Source organism: Ischnura elegans, chromosome 4, assembly GCF_921293095.1.
Source record: "Ischnura elegans chromosome 4, ioIscEleg1.1, whole genome shotgun sequence".
In the NCBI taxonomy this organism is placed as follows: domain Eukaryota; kingdom Metazoa; phylum Arthropoda; class Insecta; order Odonata; family Coenagrionidae; genus Ischnura; species Ischnura elegans.
The window spans coordinates 38,359,705-38,381,426 of record NC_060249.1 but is presented as its reverse complement, the minus strand read 5'-3'; the positions used below and the strand labels follow the sequence as shown (position 1 = coordinate 38,381,426).

The following is a 21,722-nucleotide window of genomic DNA, read 5'->3' as shown; positions in this document are numbered from 1 at the left end:
ATCAGGAATTTTAATGCTATCTGCACAAGTATTGAATTTCTTAATGTTGAGTATTTTACTTTAGGGGTAATCTCTTACTTTATTTCTCTGCTATATGATAAATCCTGTTTTAACCGGGGAAGTCGAAAAGTTGTTATCATTAGGAGAAATTGTTTCTCTTCAATTTTTGACGGTGAATTTTATGTAAACATTAGTAAAATAAAAGAGCGCCCGCAAACATTTAACACCGCGAATCCTCTGTGTAGAGGATTAATAAAAGGGCGTATATATCCGCAAATATTTAAAATTATGAATATTTTTATGTAACACAGACCTCGTATTTTTATCTAATTGGAGCTGCTATTTTCTTAAAAGAAAACGTTATGGGATTAAAATTATTTTGCGTAATTAGTAATTCTATGCGTCGCTGTACTTAAATGTTGATATACGATTCATTCCTGTACGATACATCCATCTAGGTTTCCTTTTAAGACATTGTATTAAAATATTTTGTTGCCATTTATCAGATTTTGGATTAGATGTACATTTTTCCTCGGATAATTTAGAGCAATTTTTGGAATGTGTGTAACAGGAAACATCCGCTTTCGAAGTGCCTCAGAAGCCTGACGCAAAAAGTGTTTTCAGAATCAGGACTTTTGGTTTATCGATGAAGTAGGTTTAGAATCTCTTCTTTACCATTCAAAGGTAAAATAAAACAATACAAAATCGTTGGAGATTTATGGACTGAATCCTCCAATGAAATCGCTTGGTAATGTATTCCTCGCATAATTATATTCATCTGATGTTCCGTAACTGAAAAACACTCGTTAAGAAATTCACTCTATCAAAGCGGAGAGGATAATAGTGACTGAAAAACTTCGGAGAAAATTTAAATGTAAGCAAACCTGGAAAAAGAAATTGTTAAAACGGATATATCGCCATTTATTCTTGAGCACCTATTTGCTTCAGAAAGTCCGATTTGTTTTTCCACCATGGTCTGTTTTTGCGGTGAAGCTTTTGCACAAGGTCATCTCATGAAAAATCAAATGTTTTCATAGATTTCGTGCTTTCCCGGCGAATAGACGCGTCGGCAGTAATGGAGTTCCTGACCCGGTGGCGATCCCGAGAACTCTTCACTAAATGTTTTCATGTTAAGCTTTTGTCTATCCTTCATCTTAAGTCAAAATCACGTGCATCTGCTTCTTTTAATGCCCATGACCCATATTTTATGGTATGTATAATTTATCGTCTTTCAATTAATCATGAATACGGTTTTAAATGCTAAATATTTAAGTGCACTGGTGTGAACACAGTGAAACATAGGGTATTCGCTTGCAGCATGCGTCTTAGTGAAAGTTGTAAACGTGTGAAAAAAAACTGGCCGGTAGTATAATGAATAAGGCAAACATACTGCTCAACGAAGCATTTTTGAAGGTGAACCGTGAATATAAACGCGTTGTGAGGCAGGATATATGCGCGGTGGGCGATATAATTCTTTATTTTCGGTTACTATCACGTCGATTGCTGTGAAGAAGTTTACAGTTTCGCTGGCAGTAATGTTGAACTGTGGTCCTCACCACAGCAACCGACGCGATAGTAAACGAAGATAAAGAATTTCATTATCGCGGCATAATTAAAAATCACTACGCAAGGTATTAAAATTATCTTGTCCATAACGATTTGCGTAACTAGTTATATAATAATGAAATCAAATGATTTTACGCTATAGCCGTCGAAACCAGTCGACAGCAAATACAAGTTTGTGGAACAGTACTTGGTTTTTGCTTCACCATGAAGTTATATAATTATTGTCTACTGTATAAATGTAAACGATGTAAAAGAGAGGAAATATGTAGCTAAGAAAAGGTTAGCGGATAGGAGAGAGAAATGGAGAGCTGCGTCAAACAAATCCTAGGATTGTTGACTAATGATGATGACTGTATAAATTATATACAAACATCGGTATTTAGAGAGAATTTTTATTGATGTGGCATGTTAATTTTTAAAGTCTGGAAAATATAAATTTCCTTACTGCACGCCGATGAATCACCAGCTCTTTGCCAAATGAAGAAGGAGCCAGGCCTCGATATTGTATGGTGGAACCCTCTTTTTTTTGTCTTTTAAATTTAGCCTCAATCACTGGATGTGACGGAATTGTTGTTTTTCATACGAAATTTCACTTCGCCGACAGGCATTTGAGTTACTCCTCTTATCGGAAAAAACAAGAGGACATTCATTATTGGATGAAAACGTTCGAATCTCCAAGAACGAATTAAATTACAAGGTGTTATCTTCATCGTCAATGGGTGATTTAACGACATTCAATATGTAATTTGACGACTCAGTTTCAGAAACCATCCGTTGCACTTGTTTCACAAGTATTTAAATTCAGTTATTGTTGAATTTTTATTGCTTCGTCGTTAGAGTTTGTACAGTCTAATCTTATAAATTGGTTGATCAGTAAGTGATACTCCCAGAAACAGATTTAGGGAGTTGTATAGATAAATAACAGTTCGGAAGTCGTATCGGCTCATTTTGAATCCTTAAAAGGTGTAAAATTGAGTACTCAATCTAGTAATTTAATTATTTTCAAGGTGCCATATAATGGAACCGTCTTACTTTCCACCCAGTGGCATTCCCACTAGATTGACTATAAATCGTGTGAAGTCGAAATTAAATCAAATCAAAGCAGTTAATTGGTTGCTAACAATGTGTAAGAACTAGGTTTTCATTCGAAATGGGATGTTTTTAGAATTTCATATTTCCGCTCCAGAACTGAATCGGTCCTTCCAATTATCTTTGCGGTGTGTAATTATTTGTTTGATAAGAAAATAATGCAAGGTATTTTCAAGGAGTTGCGCTGGGAGTTTTTTTTATTCCCTCCGCCATCTCAAACCCCATTAAAATGATATGTGTGAAGTGCTAATTTCCTTCATTTGGAAAGAATTTTGCCCTGTAGAGAACCATGGATGAACGGTTACCTACACCCTGGGCGAAAAAATCTTGGCGCTGGGCGATATTCGTGTCACGTTGGTATTTTGTTATTTCATGCACTACGTATGGAGGACGGAGACAAGCTTCAGTTTAATAGCTTTATAGGGTACATAGCATGTAAGTTTAAAATGTAATCGTGAATTTTGGGATAGTTCAATGAAGCATTGGGGTGAAGCAAAACATTTGTTTTTTGTAGTATTAGATTCTGTATTCTTCTTTATTCTCAAAGAAAGATTCACCGATAAGAATAGTGCTGTTTGAGAGACTAACAGGATGATGCGTCACAAGAAAACAATTTTTTCTGTGTCATATTATTCATTTGGAAAAGGAGCACTTAACGAAGACCTATTGTAAACAGAAATGTGGCGTGTTTATTTCGGTACCGTGCTTTCCAGCTTAGCGTTATCGTTAAAATCATAGATGATAACTCATTCGTACGTTTCTTATTTTTTGAAAGGCAAATACTATGAAGCTAAGATACTACGTCGGATACGATGAATTCACAGTTTGGGATGATTCACTGAAGACGTCACATGTGTGTTCCCAAATATTTGAAGCGAGCTTCCGTGACAGGTGATACCGGGCCATCAAAGGGAAGGTTTTAGGAGTGGGGAAAGTAGGATTATGACGATCGAAAAATATTTACCGGTCTGTGTTAGCATATAATCACATATTTTTTTATTCCATTTTCAATAAATAAATTGGAGGATAAATTCCCATGTTTATTACTTCCTCCGTTATCTTTCTTTCAGTCCATGTTACCAGTGGCGCAGCGATGGGGGGTTTTGGGGGATAAAATCCCCCCTCAGAGCTCTGAGAAATTTTAAAGTTTAATCCGTTTTACTTAATTGAATTAGTATTAATTATAGAATAGTGTCCGAATTATTCAAATATCCGAAAGCCGTAAAACTAGCCATTTTGAGCAATTTGTCTTAAAATTTTGCTGGAGGAGGGCCCCCGCATTTCCCGATTACCCTGGCGGGTATCCAATACCCCACACTCCAAGTATTAGTTGCGCCTAAACCCCCCCCCTAGGCGTAATTCTTAGCTGCGACCCTGCATTTTACCATACTCTTCCGTGCGCACATTTTTAACGCCTAGAGCCTGTTATCACCCCCTTCCATAGGTTCCTCATTTTCTTAAGTTTCAGCGGTGCTCACAAGTGTGAATTGAGTCAAAATGATTGGAACAGACAAAGGATTTGGAGTTGTGATTGCTGAAGAGAGAAGGATAGATAAACGGAGTGGTGGAAATATGAGGAGTTGCTAGAAATGGTGGCCTTAGGAGAAAGTGAAGATTCTTTCCTGATCCTCAGGTTGTGCGTAAAAATTTACTATGAGGCTAAGTGATTTATAAATCGGTAGTAAATAGGATGATGTTTGGCATGTACGGAAGGTAGTGAAAAAGATTAGGGTTTATGGACATAGGTGGGACGCATGCATAACTGATAGTCGTCCTATCAGAGGTTCGGGTTGGTTTAGTGGCTCGAGTGTTGGCCTCCTAACCTATGGACCCGGTGAGGGAAGAGATTTTTCGGAGACCAACCAAACCCTGCTTCATCGAGAAAAATATGAATCACCTCAAGTTTAACATTTCGTCCGTCGGATGGGACGTTTAGCTGTGAACCTTGGTAGTCTTAACTGTCTTAAGGGAGAGAGAGAGAGAAACTATCCTGACACCGGGTGTCTCTCCAGCCTTCCTTCCCTGGACATCCCTATGGCGCAAATCACTTGAGTTTTATTGTCGCCTCCTCTTATTACCCACCTACTATATCCTATCGCGTTTAACATTAACATCAGTTTGACGGTATGTCGCTCATATTTCACCTCATTTATTTGTGCCAGAGTTACTACACATTGGATATAGGACGAATAATCCATCATTCCCCTTATAGGAATGTGTCAAGTAGCAACATCGTAGCGCATAGCGTCCTGGGGGCACAGGTACTTAACCCTATTCAGGGCGCGATTTCTCTTTTATATAACCCATGCAAGAATGACTCAATGATATTAGAAAGGCTTTTTGATGAAACCATTGTGAATTAATCAAACTCTGTCATTTAGACAAGGATGAATAAATAATTGATTTTATAAAGGTAAACAATTTTAATTCAAAGTGTATACATATTCGCTGATGCAATCAATGCAAAATCTTCTTTGATCATTATCTTTATATTTGCAGCAAGCCTGTGCCTGTGAACATTGACAGAATGGAATTCTTCAACATTAATGCCCTTACTAACTTACCTGTCGCATCTTTCCTCCTGCTTTTAGAATGTATTTTCCATTACCGTCTTTTTGAGTCTAATATTTTGTATAATTTTAGCAGGAATATGAGTGAAAGTTCTTGTTAGCCTTATTAGATCAGGACAAAGATCAGTTAGTGGTGTGATTTAAAGTATGAGAATTGTTTGACGTTGGTTTTCGTTACCATTAAAATCTTTACAGGACTGTAGCGGAGCCATAAATTGCGAAGAAAAAAAACTGAAATAAATCCGTCGTAGGACTTGTTCAAACAATTTATCACCCTTTTCTTTTTATCCTACGTTAGGGTTTACTCTATAACTATGTGAGGAAATAACAGGGCGTTAAAAAGATTGAAGAAATATTGTTTTCAGAATTTGTGTTATATTAAAGAGGTATTTACCTAAGGAAGATTTTTTAATGTGATATATGTATGGTTGCAAGAAAATTGTCCACGGCAATTTTTCTGGTCAAGGGAGCCCTGCCAGATTAAATTCTTAAGTTTGCCGCAATCTAACACTCTGACACTGTTCATGGAGCATCTGGAAATAATGGGAAATTTTCCCTTTAATGATCATTGATTTAATTTTCAGGCTTAGAATGACGTAACAAAACTAAACTTCGCTTTGAATGTCCAATTTTATTTAACCATTGGCATAATAAATAATGTGGAAGGTACATAGTGCGGCACCTTTTTCTTCTCCCGATAAATTTATTTCATTTCACTTCTTGGCCAGCAATTTAATGCTCAGGGAAAATTATTTCGTCTTGAATGCAGTTCCGGTAAATAACGCCTGAGACTCTGAGTTTGATAGGGCCTCGTTTCTATATGTACTTATCCTCCCAAGTCTGAGGTCAGCTACCGGTTTATTTCTTATGGGCCGCTTGTTCGCATTGGCATGGCTATATGGGACGTCCTCGAAGCATTAATACAAATAAATAATACACTGAGTTTAAACGACATGCCGTCCATTTTCAAGGACTCGAAACTCTCCCTTTGCGGATTGATCTTCAGTCTGAAGGTGTCATATGACCAGCGAATGAGGCGGAATAGTCTTGGGATGGGAATGCCAGGAAATCGTAAAGAGGGGATCGGGATGGTGTGGTGGCTAGAGTGTTGGCTTCACACCCGGCGGGCTCGGGTTCAAATCCCGGCAGTGGCGGAGAATTTTCAGAGACTGCCCGATCCCTGCTTGAATGTTGTGTGGAGGACATTTCAAGCGCAATACTCCGTCCGTCGGATGGGACGTTAAGCCGTGGTCCCCTTGGCACCTTTCGTTAAGAGTAGGCTTATGCCGACGTCGGGTTTCTCTCCACCCTTCCTTCCATACCCTTCCCTCATGGCGCAAATGGCAGCTGTCGGTCGCCTCCTCCAAATACCATACCATACCAAATCGTGAGGAAAAATTAATCCTGGCGTCGCGAACTAGTAATTTAAGGAGATTGGTCCCAGTAACGATGTATATGTCATTTTTATAAAAATTAAGTAAGAAATAATTTCCCAATTGATTGATGGCCGTAAATAATGACTTGCTGTTCAATATTTTCTAGTAATTGCATTTTAAAATCAGAATATTTATGTTAGTTCTTATGCCGATACTTGTTTTTAGCATAAGAAGGATTTTAAGCACTAAAATGTGTATGTAATTTGGACAAAAAACTTATTTCGTATCAAGAATCATGGGGAATTATAAATTTAGGTATATCATCGTGCTTTTTTGAGTTTCTAGCTAATAAGATTAGAATGAAGCCAAATCTTCTAGTTGCACGCCATTGGCACTCGTTCGACTTAAGTATCCGGAATAAGTTAAAAAGGATCGAATTAGCCAGTTTTTTTTACCCTAATCTTGCCTGTAAATAAATTATTTTTAGATATCATACACAACATTATTGTTTAGATCACGCAGCCGTGATCTACTTCCTTAATTCCCCTAACCAAAATAATTTTCTATTCCTTCGGCTTTGGTGACCATTTTATGATGACAATGGCCTAGGTTAAATCCGAAAATCAGTAAGCACTCTAAAAGTCTGAATTTTGAAAATTACTAATAGCTGTAATATGTGTGGGGTCCGCATTCTGGTTGCGGGTTACCGACCCGACCTACATTTAGTTGTGACTGCCGCGAAGATGCAGTCTCATCGCTTCATTGACATCCAGCGAGGTTTTTTTTATTGCAGCTTGGCAATGTCTTTGAAAGGGCGATTTTTCGCAGTTAAATCCGAAAAGAAGAGTTATCATATTATCTAATTTCCTCCTCCTTGTGCCTTCAGAAGCTCTTTAAGCTCACAAAATATGAAATATAGATTCTTATAGTATTTGTAGTATGCTAGACCATTGATTATTTCCTATGATCTCACCGTTTTCCGCTAATTGTTAAATGCTATAACCTTCGAATATTATTTGGTTTATAATTGCTTTGGCAGTGAACATTTATAATTTTCTAGTTGTTTTACCGTCCCGATTACTTGTGCCATGTGGCGCATGTGTTAAACTTTTTGACGACATTTCGAGTCAATGCTCTTTCACTTAGCCTAAGAACATCATTTCCTTGGGCAAAACAAGTTTGATGGGAGAGAGGATCATCTAGATTGTGCATCTCTCTCCTACCATTGCCTCATCAACCTATAAAATTAACTTCGACTCTCTAAAACGGTTTTGTGACTTAGGTATCAAACTCACCTGACCGGGTCCAGGAACTCCGGACCCTTATCTTGGGCAAAGGTTGTTTTTAGTACCCATTTAGTGGGCTATTATGACTATCTCTATTACTGGCCTTTATTGTTACTTTTATCATTTCCGGGATATTTTTTCTTTAAACTTTGTTATAAAAACAATTTCCTTATTACATTCTTCGATTCAAGAGCAAGTATTTCAGAATAGCATCAATAGCAGCCACACTTATCTGAGAGGCGTTCAAATACACTTCACACTAGTCATTCAAGCGTTTTCTCAGTTGCATTAATTTCAACTGCCTCATTAGGTGACGGAGAAACCTATCGAGGAATACCTGACTAAAATATTTCGATCATTGTTTTTCTCTTCAGTAGTACTTAAGATATTACACGGTCTGATTGTTTGATACATTTACCTTTCATTACTAAAAACTTGCAATTTTCTTGAGGGCATCTAGAAACATAAAATGTCTTTCTTTTCATGAAAAATTTCATGAAACCATACCAAATCAAATTCTTATCTTGCAATTTCTTATAGACGTGAACTTTATCGAGAAATTTGGCTTTCTTTTCATCTAATAATGGAAATTTCTTATAATTTTTTACCTCAAAGTCCTCGGAAACTTATTTCACTATATTTTTTATAGTTTTTCTCATTATTTTGGACTGTTGGAGTACTTGTACATTTCTAGGGTATCTAATCAATGGCAGTGTTGCTCGGAGGGTAAATTTTTAAATTCCCTTCTCACGCGCCGTCGACTGGAGGATTTGAGTAGTAATGTCTCAGTTGGTTGGAAGTCGTGAGTTGATGTTTTGTTTCCCCGGAGTGCGTTATGTGGGCGGAAACAGAGGGGTTATCCGCCTTTCGTGAGGGAAGCCCCTCTCTCTGCACCTGTGAGGCTTCCGAACCTCCGCCAGGGGCAAGGAAAGAATTTTTTTGGGGGAGGCGAGGAGGTCTCGAGAGGGAGGGGGGGTCGGATTCCGGAATTACATTTGGAAGCACTAATGCAAGCGAGGAATCGCCGGTTTTCGGTGTCTGCATTCAGACGAACCCTATTGTCAGGGTTTGGAAAAGTCCACGATATTTAAGTAACCCTTTATTTCGACAATAATTCTGGAACTGATTGTCGAAATCGAATAATTAAGCCCTGCTAGGATCAAGTAAACAAAAAGTTTTTGATTTAAGAATATTATATCCTGATAATATAATTGTGGAGGAAATTAAAAGTCTTATGCTACAAATTGTTGAGCAAATTGTAGTTGTAAGGGTGTAAATTATTTCAAAATACTTTCTACTACGTAGTGCGGCACCTTATGATCTTATTATGGTAAAAGCAGATTTTTATCGACACACTTTTGATCCCGGTATTGAAATATCATTTTTAAGTTTTCACGACATCTAAGTAACCCTTGTTTCGATAAAAATTGTGAAATTGACTTTCGAAATCAGATGATTACGCCCAGGTAGAATAGAAAAATATAAAGTTTTTGATTTAAGATTATTATATCCTAAGAGAAATATTATAGGATATATTATAAGTGTTTTACTGTAAATTGCGGAGCAAATTGTAGTCGCAAGTGTGTAAATTATTTCAAGATATTTTATACACCTTAGTGCATCACCTTATGATATTATGATGATAAAATCAGATTTTCCATTGTTACACTTAAGCTTCCAGTCATTCAGTATCAGTTTTAAGTTCTCTTAATGAGCTATTGAATTTAATTGCTCAGTATATGCGTGAAAGTTACGAAAGCGTATTCCTTACCAGATTTGTATCACCTGAGCACGAAGCTGCATTGACCAAATACGGCAAAGGCTTCTCGAGAGAGGGTATAGTAAGTGACTCAACCAGATCAACCGCTTCCTTCTTGATTCAAACCTCAACACCCAAGCAATGGCGTAAAAATTAATTTTGGAGTACTAAGTTTTCAGTCTAGAGACTCTGGAGAGGTTATTTTAATTCAAATTATTGAATTGATTTATTCCAATGTGCGAATTTTAGAGAATTTTCGTTCAATCATTTTCGGCGTGGCTGCATAAAGCTGGTGTTCATAAAACTCCATCAAGCTGATGTTCTCGACCGCCTTCCTCTATTCTCCCGTCAATTGAATCGCCTAAGCTTCGTTCCAGTGATGCATTTAAAAAGACTTTCGCTGCAGGTTGCGAAACATCCTCGTACGCACATTGTTTTGAAGTCGCGAACGTTCTCTTCTCCAGCATTAAAGTGGGTTCTTAGTTTTTTTTTAACTGTAGTTCGGTTTCATTCTGTTTAAGTAAACTAATTACCAATGAGATCGTTAATCGGTTTAAAGTATTAATAAACAGAGATTCATCGAGGTAGAGTGATCAATATGGTTTTGTTTAATCCTAATGCAAACGAAATTAGCGATTAATATAACCCATCAAATAGCAAAAAGGTAATAGAAATCCATCCCATTTCAAAATAATTAGGATAGTGCGATTTTGTGATGGAAATTTCTTGCTTCCTTCCACATGAGGAGGTGAAGTATAGGTTATGAACAGCGACGATGGCTCTTTTAAGTTCATAATGAATGGCTAATGTACATCCCATATCAAAAGCTACTAGTTAAAGTTACTTATAGGACTAATTTGATCCGCATTCCCGTATGAATTTTCGTCCTTTGATATAAAGACAGCAAACGCTAACCAAAAGAGTAACTGCTACAACTCTATGTGATTTCGTCATTATATCGTCAATTTTTGTTCATAATTTCTGTCAAAAAGGTATCAGTGTGAGATTGGAAAACTAGGCGAGATGTATTGAATCCGTGTTTTTATACATGTTTTATAAAATATACACGCGAAAGAAATCCTTCGTCAGCAATGCATTTATTAGCGGTTTGTCAAAAATAAAAAAATAAAAAAAATTAAATTTTATAGCTACTGATTAAAACTGCATCTTCAGATTTTTCAAGACTTTTATAATTGATACATTAGTAAGCTTGACTAAAAATATTTGGCTTTTGCATTAATTGGCTGATTTTCACTTTGAAAATATTCTATAATAATCATTAATTTTGTGTCCAGAAGTTAATTTCGTCTCATTCTCTAACCATGCCAAATTTTCTGCTCAAAATTTTAGTTCTTTAGCCGAAAGTACTTGGAGAGTATTGGTATGCTACGCAAAACCTCATAAAATATCAAATTTTGCGATAATTGAAAGAGGGAGCATTGAGTTGAGAAGTGAAAAAAAAATATTATAGCTCCTTTCGTATTACCGTGTTTGCATGATGATAAAAGCAGATTTTATGTTGTTACACATTAGATTACGGTAATGAGAAATCATTTTAAAAAATTTTGATGATCTAGCGAATATAATTGACCGGCAGATGCGTGAAAGTTACAAAAGCCTACTCCTTACTCGATTAGTATCACCTTCGCACGGAGACACGTTGACCAAATACCGCAGAACCAACACGAGAGAGGGTATACCGCTTCTTCCCTCACTAAAACCTTTTTCAAATGTGCAAACGCAGAATGCAATTAATGGGCAAAATTTTGTCCATTCGTGGTGAAGAATGTGCCTTGGTTGGGAATCTATTGGATAGCATTAGCAATGTTTTGAGCTATTAATCCAGCATATCGATATTATTAGCTTGCTCTTACTCTTGCAATATCTGTTAATGCTAAGTATAAGCCCGTCATTTCAATTCATCGGTGAAGATAAATAATTATCGAATGGAAGTGAACATTTCTTTTAGGTCAAATGTCAATTTAATTGTTTATTTTACTAGTCAAGATTACGTTGATACTCCAGATTTAGTTTTGCTACGACTTCAGAATTGAAAACTTTTCTTAATCTTATTTCGCACGCTTGAAATCCGTGAGGAGTAATTGTTTTCTGCTTAAACTAAAAACTTAGTTCATGGCTGTTTCTTAATTTTTTGTTTATACATTTTAATTGCGTTTAAGTAATAAATACATTAATCTAACCCAATCGCGCTGTGCTGTGTCATAAACTGAGGGGAGGAGTTTGGGAATGTCAAAAGCAAAAAGCTCTATAGGACATAATATAGTTGGGCATAAAATAATGGGTCCATAGTGGGATCATAAGAATCATCGACAGTTTTATTCATTATTGATTGGGTAGAACTATCTCAGATTAACAGCACGATGATAATGCTGTGTATCGAAAAAAATATTCGAGTATATTTATAGAATTACTATATAGTATATTTATAGAATATAGAATTACATTTTTTCCTCCATTTTAACTCCTGCTGCGATGTGGTGGACTGATTTGAACTACTTTTTACGAATATTTCAACAAATCATGTGTTCACCGCATTTTTATTGCTTTCTCGTGCTACGCAGTCCCGTCGTGTCTTGTTCTCGTCCTAGAAATTCGCCAGGTCCGTTATGTAACAGGGCGTGGAAGCTGATGTTGATATATCTTCTCGTAGAAACTTCATCTCTAATGAGGATTTTAATGAAATACTTGACCTCTTGTACTTTAATTTGAAAGAAATGTCATTCGCTTTTGGGCCAGTCTCATGTGTTGTTGTGCATTTTTGGACTTGCCGCATGGGAAATTTATCAATAGTATTGACCACATTTTATATCATAATTGATGATAGTTAGTATTCAAGGCAGATGTTACACAGTTCACTTACAAAAATACTACATATATTTACACTACACAAAAATATTAGAATATTCAATAATTTAAAAAATGAAATTAATTTTAATTCGATATTTTGTATGTTATTTCAAAAGCTGTCAAATAATGCGATGTATTAGTTGCTGTGCATCAGTATTTCCATTTTTGTTCTATGTATTCGAATACCAATTAATCACGTTAGGTGAAGGATTTGCGTATGTCGTCTTCAGCATAAAAACGGCTATTTGGTAAGTGTGCATTTTAAGGTCCTCTAAAAAAATGATAGCATTTCAAAAGTAATGAAAATTCCTATCACGCTCTCTTAATGATTAGTTATATCTGCATCTTCTAAAATGGGCACTAAGGTGTTACTGCTGTTGCAATCTATATTTAAAGCTCAACTCGTACGGGTGGAATGGAAACTGACTGCAAAGCTTTTTCAGGGAAATACTCTAATTATATCTGTCATAGGTTATATCGACTTTAATATAAATTGGTGTATTAGATATATATCTATATTGTAGGGATTTTTCCGAGTGAAAAGTATTTAAAAAATGTAATCGGGCTTAATCATAGCTACTCTGTCGAATTTTTAATTAGTTACAATTACAAATTACTCTGTGAAAAAGCCATCAGTAGGATTACAGTTAAGATTACAATTACTTACTTTTAATTTTGCGCCTGTGCATGGTGCAATCGTTGTAATATTTTCTCTAACAGGGAATACTAACAGGAACACCAGCACTTCAATAGTTATTTCATGTATTTGAATTAAATTATGATTTGAATGAAAATGACATGGCAATAAATATAATGTAAACTTTTGAATCAGGTACTTGAGGCATAAATAAACAAGCTCTACCTAAAAGTTACAAATTTTTATGATATTTATGGAGCTGCCTTTCCATCATCGGGCGTGGAATTAAAATTTTTACTTTTAATTTTTACTTGGAATTAAATTTTGTATACCTTAGGTAGTTAATTGGCGTTCTAATATTTGTAAAATTTCCTTTTTTATTTTGATTGGATTTAGATTATCTTTCTTTTTCGTTTCGACCGTTAATACTAATTCAATACATTTTACCTCATTACATCAAATAATTGAATGCAATATATATTAGTAATTAAATATCTACTTTGCAAGGACATATTCCTATTGCGGTTTCTATTTCCAGTTTTGTATAATTAAATGCTGCGTAGTAGAGATATGTGAAGGTTTCGCGTTGGTCCTCTTCCGCATAGGCGTACAAACGCTTGTCCAAGCAATCATAAATTAAAGTGCATTTCCTGCTTTCAGTTTATACCATTCGATACCAGTTTCGGTATTGGTATTACGTGTTGAATTCACAGTGTATTCGATGTGTGGGACGGTGCGTTATAAGTGAGGAAAGTGAAACGTCAGTCATATTTAATCGTACGAGTGCTATTCCTAAATGATGTGTTGGATTTTTATTAGCTTTCCCAAAAGACGACTCCTTGATGAAATTCTTTAGGAATCCAAAAGACAGACCAACTGCATGTAAATTTATGATCATGAAAATCAATTCTTAAGTACCCTATCTTGATATAAATTAACGATCTTTTTCGACGGTTAAAATTTTTTAATTGTGCTGGTAGTTTTACTCAGTGCAATTTTTATTTAAACTAATGTATGGTAAATAATATTTTTCTTAATGGAATCAGACCAGGTTATATTTCCCGTTCGGTGGTTCCGAAATTGGCGCAAGCGTTCGAACAATTTCACTTTTTCACGGTACTTATAAATTTCCCGTTGATTGTACTCACGCAAGAAACTGCATTAATTTGTGCATTATGCAACGGCGTTACCATGAAAAATGATCTTTGAAGTGTGTAATAAAAGAAAATATGAGCAGTTGTCTCAATAGAATTCTTAAAATATCTGTGCTTGCACGAATCTAGTCCTTAGAAACTATTTTTTCATCATATTTAGTAGGGGATGAAATAAATTCTTTCGGAAGTTCAGACTTTCAAAACTACGATTTTACTTTTGAAATTTGAAAACTGGCGAGTTTGTTCGTAAGAAAACTTGTAATTAGCGATATGAAGTGCATATGTTGCATATTTATGTTCACGGTAAAAATAATATGCACGTCAGTCGCCCACGAAGCATATTATATAACTAGCTGCATCGGGAGCCTTGGAAAGTCATGTGCACTCCTCTCCAGCTCTGCCGATTGCATAGGTAGTCATACAACCTTGATTTTCATCATTTTCTCGGATTAATATCCTTGTTTTATTTGCTTGGTTTTCTCGAGAGATGCTGGCAAGTTCGACGCTGAAGTTTTCTTTTGCTCGTGCTAATGTTGGAAGGCTTTCTATAATAGCGCATGAGAACTTCTGAAGCTATCGATAATAACAATAATATTCAATAATAAGATAATACTTTTTATTCCACTTTTTAAAAGAGTAAAAAGTACACATATGCAATAAATGGAACAGTAAAGTGGAATGAAATTAACCTGAATTGGGGTTACCATAATTAATTTCCTCAAATAAGTGGCTGGTGAGATTTATGAACATCTTTTGAAAATCTAACAGCATAAAAACGATGTGGATATTCAAATATATAATGTGTGCTGTAAATTAGTTGAATAAAGAAAGGAAAATGTAAGAAGTATTAATTTCAATAATGAAAATACAAAATAAATTATGAAATTAAAGAAGAAAAAAAAACAACGAGAAAGACTTGTTAGAATAATAAATTTTAACAATAACTATAATCATGCGGTTTTTACAAATACAGTTACATTTATCATTTAATCAACTCAAAACATTGTATAGTAGTTACATTAAGTATAGTTGAGGCGAACCTATGAACCTCGGAAAATACCGTGTGCGCTCACTTGAATCTATCCTTCATGAACTGGTTATGTAACGCAATTGAAAGGTCGGCAGCTGAGGCTCGGCAGCCTCAACTCCCAGAGAAAATTACACCGAACGACTAATTAGAATAACAAAACTCAAGCCCCGGAAGGGTTTCATTTCCATCATTTGTGTCTGGATGGGCAGCTGAGAACCTAATTCATGTAATTGGTCCTTAATCTATAGGCATGAGGATCTCTCACTATGTTATGTTCCAAGCTCAATAGAATTAACACGAGTAATTAGGTTATGTTGATATTACTTCAATATTCCATCCATGTAGCCTTGGCGTTGGTTGTTCATCTTACAAGTTACTGATATTTTGTGATGTGAAACAAATGAGGGTTGAATGGGTCATTGTGGTTGGCAAAATTCACGAAAAAATGGTTGTGGAAGATTTTACAATCTTACAAATTTATACCAAGTTAGTAAAAACTTATTGCATGAATAATCGAAAGAAAAAACAATAATGAAGGCTTCCTGGGAGTCATGTTTCGTTTTACGTTTTCAGATTCGCAATGTACCTATGAATGATGAAAAAAACAATAATAAAGGCTTCCTGGAAGTCAAGTTTCGTTTTGTGTTTTTGGATAAGCAATGTGACCGTGTGCATGGTATTTCCACGAATATTACAAAACAGGATCCTCAAGTCGATCTCTAAAGATGTTATCGACCACCTTGCATTTGAATGGGTTTCAAAAGTCGCCACTCGCATCCCTAACAGACAAAGTGATCCGAGTTTTACGGGAAAATAGGTATAATTCGGGTTGTTAACCTAAATTTATGTATATGACAATGTGATCTATCAATGCATAACTTTTCAATGTTATTCTTCGCAATCACAAACATTAAACTGCAAAATATTGGAAAAAGTTGATTGTATTGCACTAATCACGGACATTTTTGAAAACCGATTGAAAAGCGACCGAAGTGGCAAGAGAAATCAGCCTTCTTACGAGATAGAATTGGGCTTCCTCTATGCAGTCCCCTTGAATATTTCATTATCACCGAAAGAAACCGACTTCCTCAACAGTTGGGTGGAACCCTCTCCCACTTTAATATGAGGTAATAATTTCTCCATGGAATTTCCCCTCTATCTGCATGGTGTGTCTGTTTGAACGAATACATGTAATAGGCGGTTGCCTATGTCTCAGGATAAATATAATTTTGTATACAGGCATCCCCCGAGTTACGTAAGAGATGCGTTCCGGCAGACTATGCGTAAGTCGAAATTTACGTAAGTCGAACCTTTGCGTTGGCGCTTCAGAGATTGCTGTATAACAAGTTGTATCGTAAAGAAATGAGCGCAACCACATACGCCACCACATCCATCGCTAGAACTGCAAATTTTCACGTTGATTGCTGACTTGGGATTTATAAGCGATTTTTCTACAGAAATTAATGAAATTTCCTTCGAGGAATGACAAAAATGGGTCACTTTGTTATTTTTAGCACGTAAAAAACTCTATAACTATTCGATATTTTTTCTACCATAGGTTGTACGAGCGAATATCTACTTCTTCGCGCTCGCATTCGAAAATTAACGTAATCATTTGAAATACGGTTATCGCTTACGTAAGTACGGATTTACGTAAGTCGAGACATACGTAACTCGGGGGATGCCTGTATATGTATATAGTAATAAATTCGCTGTTGGCTTTGACAGTACGAAAAATCGCCGGAATTTTCTTCCTCATAGGAATTTTTTTTCTTTTCTATAGAAACATTAAAGCATGGTTTCACTAGTAGTAGGACCCGCCCGCCTTTGTGACGGTGCGGGATTCCTCATCCCTTCCACTCCATGGAGGCTTCGTCGGGCTTCTATCGCGGCGGCGCCTCCTACCTTTTCTTTCCATGTCCTCCTCCTTCCGTGGTGCAGGAGTAAAAAGCGAAAGCTTAAAACCCGGCCCGGGAGTGTAACCTTGCGAGACCGCCCTGGAGTTTCGATTCTCTTGTTAGCTTTGACAGTAGACTTCATCGCCTGAAATATCCCTTTCTGTCTAGCGAGGAGAGTTGACAATTTTTGCAACCTTATCATCATTTAGGATTGAATGTTATATTTGAATAAGGAACAATTATTATGACGCACACCACCGCCTACTGTGAATTTCCCATGGATAGGTTGTATAATAGATGGCAGTTTTCTATGTTCAAGCCAAAGATATTTGAACCCACGGATATATTTTAACCTTACCTCCACGACTCGAGTATTGACGGCCAGCGAAGGCTACATTGCTGCAGGCAGGGGCGTACCCAGCGAGGGGCAGCTGCCCCCACCTAGAAAAAAAAATCGCAAATGTCTTTAAGGAAAATAATATTTTTTCTAGCAAATAAATTTAAAAACCAATAAAGAGCTGTTACATTTTCCTTAAAATGTTGATTTAATTCACATCTTCCATGCTTAAATCTTACCTACAACTTGAACAACCATGGGTCCCCCCCCTAGTTTTGATCCTGGGTACGCCCTTGGCCTCAGGTGTTAAGTGGCAAAAAGGGGACAGTCTTCAAAACGTTGAATCGGCCGTTCTAGCGTTACAAAGGTTCTGTAGAGACCGCAAACCAAGCAACTCAAGGCCTATGTCACCACATTAATCTACGCGTAGAAATAAGGTTATATTCAAAAGCTCCACTGCAGCTTTTTTATCTTCCGCAAAGCGCGTGACCTACCCCTCCTTCATTTTATGGCTTTATGCTCCGCAGTCATACTCAAAGTCTGTGGAATTTCCCTACGGTCTGTACTGGGATTACTGCATGAACGGAGGGATGCAAAGGAAGTTGCCTACGTAGCAGGATAAATATAATTTAATTCGATTCGTTATACATGATCTGTAAGCTTTGAAAATGATCCTCTTCGACTGAGATATCCCTTAATGTCTGGCGAGGACAGCTTAAAATTCAATGCTATTTCTTATGCACCATATGTTAGAAATTAATACTTTTTATGGAAGCTGATTCTTTTGCATTAGTGGTGAATTCTGGTCAGGATAAATTATTATTTGACTATGTTTGATTAGGAATGGAAAATAATTTGCCCTTGAGAGTGAAAAATCATACTTCTCTCATTTTGTATTTGATTGGTCCAATTGGATATTTTCTGTCAGTGGGGAAATAAATTGATTGTCGGAAGTTATTTACTAGGCAGGAAGGATGCAAAAAATTGTTTTTTAGTTTTATGAAGAAATGGAATTCGCTGTAATTAGAAATTAAAATACTTTTATTATTTTACCCTAGGTCTTAAGGCTATCGACATGTTTAAAGCAGCTATTATTTTACACTTATATGCTGGTAAAAGGGCACCGCTGAGCCTTTCTGCCATAAAATAAAAAAAACATTTTGGGCCTTTTCTTTATCACGAAAATCTGCATTGGGAAAAAATTATTGTGCTCAGTTAGAGGAGAAGTTAAAAAAATAGTTTAATGTTCATTGCCATCAATTTTTTTGGGCCTCGATAGTCATTAATTTTCATCATTTTGAAGAGATTGTGTTTACCCAATTAGAAATCAGGTTTGCGGAATGCATGTAGGAATCATGTGGGAAGTTCATAGTGGACTTGAAGTGTGATCGAAGTGTACAAAAAGTGGGATGAATAAATTTATTTAGACACTCACGGTGCCATTATTTAGTAAGTATTTGTGTGGCATGCAAAAAGAATGCATACAGCAATACCGACATTTTGTTGAACAGCAAAAAAAATTAATTAAATATACAACTTCTAAATGCATTTGTTGACTTGACTCTATCTTTTGTGAAGCCAATTTGAGGAATTTGGATGCTAGATAACTTACTTATCATTCAGAGAGTTCTAAAAAATTCAACTGGCTACAAAATGTGGCCTACCTCCAATTAGGAACTGTTAACCTCATCTCATTCATAACCCTACGGCTAGTTGTATAGAACTTTATCTGATTTTTCTTTGGTTCCCTATTAATTATCAAATTTTTAACATGTTTATTCATTACATTTTTTAGGGCTGGAAGAACACTTGATGCTTCAAACAAGTGCTCTTATGTGGAAGTTGGAAAGAGGAGATTGAAGAGGTTTGTAAAGAATTTTATGACCATTTTCCTTGTTAACTCTGACCTTTGGCATTTGATTCCTTACAAATTATTTCGCTTTATTTATGATAGTCTAGTCAGAAAGCAAGAGAGACTTAAACAAAGCCAAATGAAGATGGCATCAGAAACGACGCCACTAACCAGTGGTGAGGAGAGTAGAACATACTTGTTCCTCTCACAACGACACCGAAACAGGAGAAATAGAATACGCCAGTTCCAATGTTGTGTGTGTGCTGCTATGCTGTAAGTTATCCTTCATTATTCTTTGATGCATAAACATCTAATTCTAAAAATAAATGTTGTTTACTGAGTATTACTTTTATTGATTCGATAATGATTGAATTTGATGAAGTTCATAGCAAGTCATGCATTATTATTATTGTCATAAGGTTTGTTGAGTATTTGTGTTCATGAATTATGTAGTTGTGTGTTCCATATTTGATTTTGAATCTATTTTTTATCAATGCACCAAATAATTTAATTCCAATTTTTACTGGAATTTATTTTATTTTATTTGGTTCAATTTCAGAGGAATATTTGTCACAGCAATGGTGATAACAGTCTCCTATTCAATGAACCATGACCCAGATGATGATTTAGCTAGCAATGAAACCAATACTCAAGTTCTCCTGCCCGTTCCTGCAAATACAGCAGCTTTAAAAAAATTACTTAGTCTCAAATGGCCTCGACCAGGTAAATATTTTCAAATTTTAGTGCTGAAATGTCCGATCACTATGTAGTATTATCTTTGTGTTGTAAAAATGGGACGTTTTAAAAATGATTCAATTATTGACCAAGCATTGAATTACATCATTCATATTCTCTTTTATTTTCCAATCTATTTGAAATTATAAAATATTCAAAGTAATGTTCAATGATTTGTTAATGCTTCAATTCTTTATTTTGAATTTTGTCGTGCATATAGCCTAATATTTTTGCCTGCCAATGAGTACATGTAAATGAATTGTTTAGAAATCTGATCTTATCTTATTTGTATAAGTATTACATGCAATGCAATATTTTTCAACAGATAAACCAATTTAGGCATACATTATTACTTTAAGGTTACAGTGTTATCAGCATTAATTATAATTCTGCAGAAATTGGATTTTAACCATCCCCATTTTAAATTAATTAGATCTTCATCGCAAGCATAGAACTTAATGATTTTATTTTACTTCTATTTTAATCTATGTAGATATTGCACCTCCGGATTGGTCGGGGCCGATGCCTACAGATGCTCAAATAGCCAAAGCAATCGAGGCTGGAGAATTAAGCTTGCAGCAGAAAGATGAAATAGAAGCAAGAGCAGCAATGAAGATGGGTAATCCGTCATCCCCGAGTATTCTCCAGCTGGGAACTCCATTTTATATGCACCAAGAGGCGATTAAGACCACAGCAAATGCAATCAAAGCTGCTCGAGTGGGATATGTGATGGGAAAAGCAACGCAGGAGCTCACAAAGTAAGCATTTTCCAGTGGATTGAACAATCAGTATTAACTTCAATGAAATTACAGTTTGGTGATTTGTTTATTATAATGTATTTGTATGTTACCATTTTGTGATTTTCTTTAGCTTCTGATCCTAAAGTGCATTCATTGGTTACACCCTTTTCTAGAGTCTTCTTGTTACAAACCTCTCTAATCACATATAAATACAGTGAAACCTCTATTTTACACTTTTGAATGGACCACTTACAAAAAGTGCAAAATTGAGGATATTGTAAAATAGAGTATCATTTTCTAAAGGCGGTATTGTTTGGGAACCTGATGAAAACGGTGCAAAATCAGGGAAAATGTATAATGGGGGAATGTAAAATCGAGGTTTCACTGTACTCCTAAATATGTAGCTCTGATAAGGAATCAGAATCTTAAAAATATGTTGGCATTTACTTCTTGCCTACAGATTAATGAAATTTTGATACTTTTACTTAAATATGTGATTCATAATGGCTTTCCTTTAAACTCCTATGGAAACATCATTCACCAGCACATACATTTGCTGTGTCATCTAACCTCAGATATTCACCATGATTGAAAACACAAAGTAAAATTCAAATTGATATATTTTGGGAAAATTTTGTATCAAAGCAGTTAATTTTGTTAGATAGCTGGAACCGCATGAAATCTAGGCATCTGGGGAAGAGGAAAGGTTGTTCTCAAAAATTCAGTACCTACCAAAATGCATATGGTTTTTTTTTGTGTTTCCTGTTATTCAATGTCTATCATCTTTTGTGGATTATAAATTTTGTATTGAACCAAATTCTAAGA

The 21,722-nt window shown here is 35.8% G+C and overlaps 1 protein-coding gene across 1 annotated transcript in view; it reads left to right on the top strand.

Annotated features, from left to right (window-relative positions):
* LOC124157292 overlaps positions 1-21,722 on the top strand; it is a 51,749-nt gene that overhangs the window by 4,850 nt on the left and 25,177 nt on the right. The window contains exons 2-5 of the mRNA XM_046531890.1: positions 19,366-19,434; positions 19,525-19,695; positions 19,982-20,145; positions 20,651-20,915. Coding sequence (XP_046387846.1) covers positions 19,562-19,695; positions 19,982-20,145; positions 20,651-20,915 — 563 coding nt within the window. The 5' untranslated portion in view covers positions 19,366-19,434; positions 19,525-19,561. The remainder of the gene's footprint in view (positions 1-19,365; positions 19,435-19,524; positions 19,696-19,981; positions 20,146-20,650; positions 20,916-21,722) is intronic.